Source organism: Physeter macrocephalus, chromosome 19 (assembly GCF_002837175.3).
Source record: "Physeter macrocephalus isolate SW-GA chromosome 19, ASM283717v5, whole genome shotgun sequence".
NCBI lineage: Eukaryota > Metazoa > Chordata > Mammalia > Artiodactyla > Physeteridae > Physeter > Physeter macrocephalus.
In genome coordinates, this window is record NC_041232.1 from 66,963,808 (window position 1) to 66,975,068 (window position 11,261).

Consider the following 11,261-nt stretch of genomic DNA (forward strand, 5'->3'; position numbering starts at 1 on the left):
AAGGAGACATGTGTTCCACTTTCTCCTCACAAGGAAAGGCATCTATTTCCTTTCACTAAATTGCACATAACATAACCACAGGACCTCAAGCTCTGTACACGTCAACACTCGGCATCTGCCTTTTCCTTTCCTACAATGAAGGAAAATGCATAAATGCATTTGTTGACAGTACTGACAAAGACTGGCTTGTGGAATAATCAAAACCCTGATTTCTGTCATTAGCTGAATGTTTACAAAACGCATCTTCCTGCCTACATTCCAGACGCTTCTTCTTATTTTACTAGCTCTTTGTTATGAGTTTTGAGACTAAATTGTAAAGTGTCAAGGGAAAAGACTTTAGTATGCAAGGTTCATGGGAATGGCATAAACTTGAACTCCCCAGAAACCCTGCAACATTTATTTATAGGCTCTTCCAGTCAGTTTACATCCCATAGTAAGCCTTCGAGGTCTTGCCTTACATGCAGAGTCAACAGGAAATGAGTAAGCAACCTTTTCGTCTACCTTACTGCTCTTGCTCATTATTATTTATTTTAATTAATTAATTTATTTATTTTTGGCTGCGTTGAGTCTTCGTTGCTGTGCACGGGCTTTCTCTAGTGGCGGAGAACGGGGACTACTCTTCGTTGCAGTGCGCGGGCTTCTCATTGTGGTGCGATGGCTTCTCATTGCGGTGGCTTCACTTGTGGTGGAGCAACGGCTTTAGACGCGTGGGCTTCAGTAGTTGTGGCACGTGGGCTTCAGTATTTGTGGCTCTCGGGCTCTAGAGCGCAGGCTCAGTAGTTGTGGCGCACGGGCTTAGTTGCTCTGCGGCATGTGGGATCTTCCTGGAATAGGGATCGAAACTGTGTCCCCTGCATTGGCAGGTGGACTCTCAACCACTGCGCCACCAGGGAAGTCCTTCTCTTGCTCATTAAGTAAAGGCTGTGGCTAAAAGTATTCATGTGGGAATAATCTTTCCCTGCAACTTTTATTTCCTAGGGAACGAGCAGTGAATACATCCCAGCCTGGGTCCCTTCAGTTTACTGTGGGAAACCTGAAGCCAGAAGCCATGTACACCTTCCGAGTCGTGGCCTACAACGAGTGGGGACCAGGGGAGAGCTCTCAGCCCATCAAGGTGGCCACTCAGCCTGAGTGTGAGTATGAGACAGAAAGGGCAAATTTAGAAAGTATTTGTTTTCGTTGGCGATATCTTTGAATCCTTTCATAGTAATTTATTGAGGTGATGGAATGGAAGGAATATTTCTGAAGCAACATGTTTAACCCGAGGGTTTTTAAAGGTAAGATAACTTTAACAAAATGGCCTTCCCACTTGGGCCATATCTCCATAATGACAAATTAACAACTATCAAGGCCTGGTCCAACCACACAGTCTACATATTCACTCCCGAGTAAGTGACTGACTCTACCCGCCAGTACTTCATCATCAACATTGGTTTTCAGCCTCCTGCATTGATTTTTTCAGATTTTTCTAAGTTTGTCTATAAAAAGTGTAACATCAAAGGAGAAGAAAAATGGCATAGGACTTCTCAATACAGGGATTATTCAAAAACTTACTCATGCACTGAATGCCCTTAAGAAGCTTCCAAAAGTGAATCTAGATTTAAGAAATGTAAAGAGATAATCTCTATTGGGCAATCTCATTGTCCTTTAACATAAATCACTATATTAAGCTCCATGATCACAAAATAATGCAGCTGAATGTTCTTCCACCAAGTTATAATTTAGTGATTTCTACTTTTATAAAGGAACAGCCCCCAAACTGTACATTTGAAAAATATTTCTGTATCTTACAAAATTTTGATTTTTCTACTAAACTTCTAATTTATTTGGAAAGATGGTTACTGATGAATAGTCGGCCAGCTTTATTTTGTTTAGAGTTTTAAAAAACTTGTACTCTAACAGCGAAATGACATGAAGGGCTACTTGTAACAAACTACATTATTTAGAGGTTTAGACACCTAGTTTCATCTACTCCTGTTTTTTGTTTTTGTTTTTTGAATGATGCTATTTTATCTGTATTCCCAATCATTTAATTTAAAACTATATTTAACTTCAAAATCACCTCACAAAATATATGCTTTTGGAAGAAGGTGAAGTAGAAATCAGAAAGATTTTCATTGGTACATATGAGAAAATAATCTTTGGACTAGGTCACTTCTTAAGTATTTGAAATCAATATGTTGAAGAAGAGCAACTGAGACGTAGTGTGGCTGCTGGTATCATGCTCTGCACACTGGGCGGAGTCTCCGTTCCTTCTTCCACTCTGCCAAGGCTACAAAGACCAGATGAGAACAAATTGCAATAAAGTATTTGTTGGGGGTGGGGATATGACTAAGCTGGACAAGTCTTAGAGATATTTGCCTCATAGAAATAAAACCTCACATAGCATCTTTAAGGGCATAGCAATGTACAGGTTTCAGATCACATAAAAAGAAACGAAACTGAGTTATTTGTAGTGAGGTGGATGGATCTAGAATCTGTCATACAGAGTGAAGTAAGTCAGAAAGAGAAAAACAAATACCATAAGCTAACACATATATATGGACTCTATAAAACGAAACAAAAAAAGTGGTTCTGAAGAACCTAGGAATACTGTATGCTAACACATATATATGGAATCTAAAAGACAAACAAAAAAAAATGGTCATGAAGAACCTAGGGGCAAGACGGGAATAAAGACGCAGATGTACTAGAGAATGGACTTGAGGACACGGGGAGGGGGAAGGGGAAGCTGGGAAAAAGTGAGAGAGTGGCATAGACATATATACACTACCAAATGTAAAATAGATAGCTAGTGGGAAGGAGCCACATAGCACAGGGAGATCACCTTGGTGCTTTGCGACCAACCTAGAGGGGTGGAATAGGGAGGGTGGGAGGGAGGGAGTTGCAAGAGGGAGGAGATATGGGGATTATGTATATGTATAACTGATTCACTTTGTTATAAAGCAGAAACTAACGCACCATTGTAAAGCAATTATACTCCAATAAAGATGTTAAAAAAAAAAAAAAAAAGAAAGAAAATGCAGCCTCCCAAGCAGAACCAGCTAAATAATTTGCAGGACACAGAAGCTACAGTAGAGCATTAAGCCATGCTCCACGCGGGACCCTCCTAAGCGTGGGATCTTGTGCAGCTTTGTTAGTCATATGCCCACAAAGCTGGTCCGACTTCCAGGTTTCTCTTCTTAAGAATGTTTTGTTGCTGTTTGGATTGAAATCACGAGATAATGCTGATTTCCAATTTGTAGTGACTATGTTCACATGTAATTTGAGTCATCAATTTCTTCATTGACTTTTTGTTTGTTTTTTAATTTATTTATTTTTGGCTGTGTTGGGTCTTCGTTTCTGTGCGAGGGCTTTCTCTAGTTGCGGCAAGTGGGGGCCACTCTTCATCGTGGTGTGCTGGCCTCTCACTGTGGCGGCCTCTCTTGTTGGGGAGCACAGGCTCCAGACGCGCAGGCTCAGTAGTTGTGGCTCACGGGCCTAGTTGCTCCGCGGCATGTGGGATCTTCCCAGACCAGGGCTCAAACCCGTGTCCCCTGCATTGGCAGGTAGATTCTCAACCACTGCAGCACCAGGGAAGCCCCTCTTCAATGACTTTTCACAGATCCTATATATACAGAATCAATAACTTTTATGAATATTTGGTATTTTAATCAATAAACTTGAATAAAAACAAATTAAGTCAAAATATATATTTTTGAAAATGGTATATTCCATGTTGTATACAGACTGATAGTTCAAAAACCCATAAAAAATTCTGTAATAAAATCTTGTTCAATATTCTCATGGCAGAACTTAAACTTTAAAAGCATTCAGGGCTTCCCTGGTGGCGCAGTGGTTGCGCGTCCGCCTGCCCATGCAGGGGAACCGGGTTCGCGCCCCGGTCTGGGAGGATCCCACATGCCGCGGAGCGGCTGGGCCCGTGAGCCATGGCCGCTGAGCCTGCGCGTCCGGAGCAGCCTGTGCTCCGCGACGGGAGAGGCCACAACAGAGGGAGGCCCGCATACCACAAAAAAAAAAAAAAAAAATTCACACTTTCTTATGCTATTGACATTTTTCATATATGGAAAAAATTGACTCTAGAAGAACAGTCATGTTTTAAAGGAAATAACTGAATCACAAAATTACGCCCATACCACACAAAAAAAAAAAAAAAAAAAAAAAAAAAAAAAAATAAAAGCATTCATTTTCAGAAGATCCCATTTCTATGGATCTTCTGAATTCTTCACTTCCTAATCCAACTATTATCCCTGGAATTGTTTTAGTGTACTTTTTAAGGCTGACTGGCTATGATTACATTACATTTCTGATGAAAATTCTACGTAGGCAGTTTCACTTCTAAGACTGAGCAACATTATTTTTCTTCTATTAATACCATTATTTTTAAGTATCCAGTTTGAAAATCAATATCCAGCATTCTTTTAATTCACATTTTTAAAAACCTTTCCAAGCCAAGGGACAAGAAAGTCTTTTCCATTTGGATACTGACCAATAATAACGCCTCATTTCATTAAAAATATTACTCATGATACATTTTTAGTATAATTAATCAAAATAAGTCTGTGATTATTTGTATTACACATATGGCCTTAACCTTTATAAAGTAAAAACAATAACATAATTCAACTTACACGTGTGTTTAATGAACACCCACTCTGTTCCTAATACTGTTCTACACTGTCTGAGACAGGTTAAGAAAGCATATCTGTGTAATGAAGTAACAGCACTTGGGCTCTCAGAAGGTTCCTGAGGAAGCAAATATTTTAAATGTGTAACAGCAACAAAACAAGTAAGGAAACTTGTAAGAATTTGTTAAATGAAATATTAAAACTCTGAATCACAGATTTGTTTATGAGCCCATTACTTGTGATGGCCGATGCATATGATGCCAAAAGCTCAGCCTCTGTGTACTGGTGCCAGATCGGAGACACCGATCTCAGAGACAGAGTTTTGGGCAAAGTAGAAAAAAATAGCTTTATTGCTTTGCCAGGCAAAGGGGAACACAGCAGGCTCCTGCCCTTGAAAACTGTGTGTACCAACCAGGGAGGATTTGCTGAGGAGTTTTATGGCAGTGGTTCAAGGGTGGGGTTGCTGATAAGATTAGGGTGTATACAGGGTTTAGGCTCTTTAATCTTGTTTCAGGTAATCTTCTTGATGAACTTTCTGGTCCCTTTAGTCTGGCCTCAGATGGTCTCCTCTGGCATAAAGAATGCTAACATCTTCATTTGCTGGGTTTTAATTCTATAAAGGGCTTAAGGACATTGTTATGTGTATCCCTTGAGGCAGAACCAGGACCCTGCCCCAAGGCTGCACTATTGTTCCTTGGCTGTTCCTCTCTTGACTCTGCATCCCTTCCCTTCCCAGATTAGCAACTGTTCAAATCTGCCCTTTGGACCTCAGGGAAGGTCATAGAGGCTGGAATCTGTTCCCTACAAGAAACGGGGGACTTGAAAAGGCTTCCGTGCCCAGGAGCCCCATAGGGTCTTGCTCCGTCTCACATATTATCTAGGTAATTTTTTATGCCTTAATCATATTGTGCTTGCCTCCTCAAATAAGTGCTTTATTAACAAAGACAGCTGCTTCGGTCCTTTGTATATATCTTCCATTCTTCCTCATTCAGAAAGCAGTCTGAGAATTTATGTAGAAGAACTCACTGGGTGCTGGTTTCTGTAAGCATTTACTTTGCTTAAAAATTAGCATAAATGATGATAAGGCATAAAATAAAAACTAAACACCTAACTGAATAAAAGGTTACTTGTTGGTATTGTTGTCTCATATAAGTTATCTTTCTCCAGAAAATGAAAGTAGAGAATCATTCCGGTTTCGAAACATTGAAAGTATCTTGAATTTTTTTCATTAAGGGCAGTGATAGTGGTCTTACAATGCTAACTATATTTTGACCTTTAATAACACCTTTGTTTTATTAAATCACCTCTCTTCTTACCGCTGTATGGAATAAGGATTATTTCTTTTGCAGGCCATTGTTTACTTGCAGGGCGACCTCATTGTGTTTCATTAAGAATTGGTTAATTGTCCTTGGATAATTAATCTCTTACTGAGTAGATAGGTAGATAGGAACAGTTCAGTCTAGATAAACAGTACTTTAGAATATCTTTTACATGTGCAAAACAGCAAACTCCTTCAATTCATTTAGATTAAGAGTATTGTATAGCTCACTCGCTGTCTTTATTACAGACATTAGGATAAATAAATTATGTTATCAGGACTATCTTCTGTTGTTAACACAAAATGCCATTTTAGCAATTTAAAAATATTTCTAGGGTAAGGAACACTTCATCTTCTCCAAACCTGCTCAATAATACACCAATTCCTGAGTAAGATGGAACATCTTAGAGATCCTGTGCTTCATTTCCTCCTCTCCCCACTCCCCTCCAACCTCCCGTCCGCTCACCTCCCCTCCTTCCCCTCTCTTTTCCCTACTCTTTCTCTTCCTTCTCTCTCGACTTCTTATAAGCTCATCCTTCTGTGTTTTTAGAGGAAGTTCAGAGGCTGATTTTATTACTTGGTTAGAATTTCAGAATTTAGAGGCAAAGGTGGGGGGACGTTTTCATTGTTCTCTCACTGACAGAATGATCTTATCTTCTGAAAATGGGTCTCGTCTGGTTAACATTTGTTTGCTCGTTTTATCACTGTTTTTCCAAATGTGATGTAGTAATTGTACACTAAAACGACAAAGCTTTTATACAAATTGAATTGCAAGTTTTCCATATTATTTGAAAATAGCAACTCTGTTATGAAAACCATATTCTCAAGGAATAAACACTGATGGAAAACATGTCTGAAATATAAATCAGCCAGCAACTGTTTCTAAAAAGTGCACGCGTACTGCAGTAATCATTTAAAGAGATCAGCAGCCCAAGATCCACTTTATGAAATAATCACCCAGAATACAAAGGCTTGATTTATAGGAAGGTCTGTGTCTCCTGATTATATCTTCCTTTGGCTAAACCCTTGCGCTTCCCCCTGCCTTTATGGTGTATAATTTCTTTGCTGTATTATCAGCCGGATTTTAAGTCCCCGTGTGCTTAAGACTTGTCTAATCTTTTCATACCACATGTGGAGAATTTTTGAATTATTATTTGGGGTCCTTTAGGATGCTGTTAAGGCAGTTTAATCGTGAAGGATGTTAAAATGTACCACATACTGGCTGGAGGCTTGAGTAAGAATGGGGAGCCTATTTGCTAGACCACAACCCAATTATCCACAAAACCCTTTTAGAGTTAAGTGTTGTAAGTAATATTCTTAGTCCATTATATTCTTTACACTGAAAAGATGAGTGAAAGCAACCCCCAAATCGACTTTAGAATATATTATACAGAGGAAATAGGACTTCCCTGGCGGTCCAGTGGTTAAGGCTCTGCACTTCCACTGCAGGGGGCACGGGTTCGATCCGTGGTCAGGGAACTAAGATCCCACATGCTGCGCGGTGCAGCCAAAAAATAAAAACAAAATCCAGAAATACTTTACAGGGCTCTCCTGGTGGCACAGTGGTTAAGAATCTGCTTGCCAATGCAGGGGACATGGGTTCGAGCCCTGGTCTGGGAAGATCCCACATGCCTCAGAGGAACTAAGCCCATGCGCCACAACTACTGAGCCTTTGTGCCACAACTGCTGAAGCCCGCATGCCTAGAGCCTGTGCTGCACAGCAAAGAGAAGCCACCACAATGAGAAGCCTGCACACCTCAGCAAAGAGTAGCCCCGCTTGCTGCAACTAGAGAAAGCCCGCATGCAGCAACGAATACCCAACACAGCCAAAAATAAAATAAATAAATTTAAAAAGAAGATAATTAACTGTTTAAAAAAAGAATATATTATACAGAGGAAATAGACATATTTGCCTTTTTCATCTGTCCCTGGATTTTTTAAAAAATTCTAATAAAGCTCTACTTCTAAGGTTGTTATGGGGGGTACTGGAAAGTCTCTGAACATTATGTCTCCAAACATTACTATCCACATCCTAGGACAAGTTCCGTAATCCTTGAAACCTCATTGTCCTTGATTATAAATTGGAGATATGAATGATTTACTCCTCCTCCTCCTGATGCCAAAAGCTCAGCCTCTCTGTGCACCGGTGCTGAATCTCGGAGACGAGAGTCTTGGGTGAAGTAGAAAAGGATAGCTTTATCATTTTTCCAGGCAAAGGGGGACACAGCAGGCTCCTGCCTCAAAACACTGTGTATCCCAACCTAGGAGGATTTGATGAGGAGTTTTATAGCAATAGTTCAAGGGTAGGGTTGCTGACAGGATTAGGGTGTGTGCAGGGTCTCAGGTGGTACACTCCTAATCTGGATGAGCTTCTCTGGTCCCTTTAATTTTGCCTCAGATGGTTTCTTGGCTGGGCCTCCCTTGATTACCAACTGTTTGCATCTGCCCTTTGGAACTCAGGGAAGGTCATCGAGGCAGGAGTCTTGCCTACCAGAAACAGGGGCCAAAAAGGCTTCCGTGCCCAGGAGCCCCACAGGGTCCTCCTCAGTTTCATTCCCAGGTTGTAAAGATGAAATGTGATAACATATGGGAAGCCCCTGAGTCTTACCTGGCATCTAGTAGGCACTCAATGGAGAGAAGTTCCCTGCCCCTAATGGGATCAAATGGAAACATAATTCCAACTGCCCTCCACTGACAACCAAAGTGGGACACTCAGTAGAGTAATCACTAAGGTAATAAGGCTTGATTAGTATGCAATCAGCCATTTACGTATATTATTACTTTCCCCCTAATCATCCCCTCCCTATTACTTAGCACGCTATTGTAGACTGGTTTGTTGTCTAATTTGCCTCTTGTACATCTTTGCAGCCCTAACTAAATTTTGAAGCTTTATGAGCAGAAAACACTCTATTAGCCCATAAAATGTGTCACAGCATTGCCATTTTGCGAATAGCTAGTTGGTTAACATTTGCTGGTAGAATCTGATTTGTACTTAATTTGTGGCAGAGATGATACATATCAGCAGTATTTATTCATCATGATTCTATAAATTAAGCAAGCCAAGTAAATTACAGTTCTGTCTAGCTAATTTCTTTTATCACTTAAACTGGTTTCCAATTATTGACTGCACTGCATGGTAATTTGAGTGAATATTTGGGATGACTGTGGAGGAGAAGTTGACCGTGAGCCAATCAGCTGGTCCAGTTTTGTGGTCGTGTACGTGGCTATAGACTAATAGTAGAAAGAAAGAAATATAAGCACTGATGTTTCATCTTTTTAGGTAACACACAAATGCTGGTATAATTTAAAAATTCTCTCATTGCAAAACATGTTTTCAGGTATTACAAGTATAAGATGAGAGACATTAAAGGCTTATGGTATGGCATCCCCGGCAACAGAAGGCTTAAGGAATCCATTTGGATTTAATGGTCAATTAGCGAGGTATTATATCTTCTACAATGATGTATATTAGTGGAAGAATTAGAGGTAGGCTTGTGAGGGTGGGTTGTTTAATCACGTTAGAAAAATGGAAAGCAAAAGGTGAGTCATTCTGTATTTATTCATTCACTCAGTCAGTCATTCAAAATGATTCTTTTGTGCTGTGTCCTAGACTTTATGGTCCCCTACAATCACCATTAGCTACATGTGCCTATTTACATTTCAATGTATTGATGTAAAATAAAATCTAAAATGCAGGCACACTAACCACATCTGTCAAGGTAGCACTTAAAATTTAAATAAAATTGAAAACTAAAAATTCAGCACCTCATTAGCCACATTTCAAGAGTTCATATATGACTACTGGCTACTGTATAGGACAGCACAGAGAACATTACCATTATTGCAGAAAGTTCTATTGGGCACCCCTGATCTAGATGCTCTGCTAGTACATGAGGATGCAAAAGCAAGTCAGATAATGTCCTGACTCCCAAGGAACTATTAGTCTAGTGTAAACTATTTTAAGCAGAACTCATTAAAAACGTATTTAATAGATTAGTCCCCTTTGAAAGCTGAAAAAGTTCATTATGTGTTGAATTAATATAAAAGATTAATTTTTAAAAGACCAGAGAATCTAGATCTGAACATATTTTCTGATTAGTTTCTCAAAGCTCCCTAAATATTTTCTCAGATAAAAATATATATACATATATATACATATATATATATATGTATCTTTCAGTGCACAATTAAGGATGAAGGACAAAGATGACTTGTTGTTTGGGTTAATCAGTGGTACAGCATAATTCAATTCCCCTAAAAAGCCTCTACTGGCTCCTTGTTACTCTCTCTGAGCACAAAGCATAATACAAGCTTCTTCCGCTGGTATAACCAAACATCTAGAGAAGCTATCTGCTTGGTGAGAAAGTATAGAGAAAAAAGCTACAGATTTCTCACTGCTATTAGGGAGTGTGAAGAAAGATGACATGAGAGTGTCATAATAATGAGAAGTTCCTGGAAAGTATGGGTATCTAGCCTGGGATAATGAGGTCCCAAAAAGGTAGATTTGTTTTGGGTTTAATTGCCTCGTTTGGTTATGTAGCCTACTGAAAATGAAAGTAGGTTGCTTGGTAAACTAAAATAGAGCTTGACCATCACCAGGGATATTGTCATCATGCTGCAGCAGCCAAATAAAACTCTACTTCAAAGATAAAACAGCTGAGCTGAGCTCTTTTATGGGACTCCTTCAGTTATATTGGATTCTATGGAAAGCTGGTGTTCATGAAGTGAAGAAGAGCAAAGACGCAGAGAATATAGCATTTTTACTCATATGTATTTATATTTTCTCTCTTGTTGACAGCCTTTTTATCTGTATGGTGCATAAGCAATTATTGAGCACCTACTATGTGTCAAGCCTTTTATAAGGTGCTGGAGAGATAGAAGGTAAAATAAGATAGGCAGAATAGTATCCAAATATTTAGGGATGAAGTTTTTGAAGAAAATATAGTAAGATAAATTGTTCTAAATCATACTGTGGGATCAAATTTATTTCCTCTTTTTTTAACCTAAAGTTAGGATTATAAGATATTAGCGTATAAATACTATATAATTTAATACATATATACATACATCTATGTACACACATATACATTTTGTGTTTTAGTATGAAACATGATAGTCCTTTTTAGAAAGTAGCACATGAAGAAATTTATAGTTGACTATCCTCATGTGATACCCAACCCAAAAAGAGTGAAACTCATTTTTTTTTAAACATCTTTATTGGAGTATAATTGTTTTACAATGTTGTGTTAGTTTCGCTTTATAACAAAGTGAATCAGCTATACATATACATATATCCCCATATCTCCTCCTTCTTG

At 39.1% G+C, this 11,261-nt stretch overlaps 1 protein-coding gene across 1 annotated transcript in view; it reads left to right on the forward strand.

Annotated features, from left to right (window-relative positions):
• Positions 1-11,261, forward strand: part of DCC (DCC netrin 1 receptor) — a 948,035-nt gene that overhangs the window by 542,515 nt on the left and 394,259 nt on the right. Inside the window, exon 12 of the mRNA XM_028479946.1 lies at positions 979-1,133. Coding sequence (XP_028335747.1) covers positions 979-1,133 — 155 coding nt within the window. The remainder of the gene's footprint in view (positions 1-978; positions 1,134-11,261) is intronic.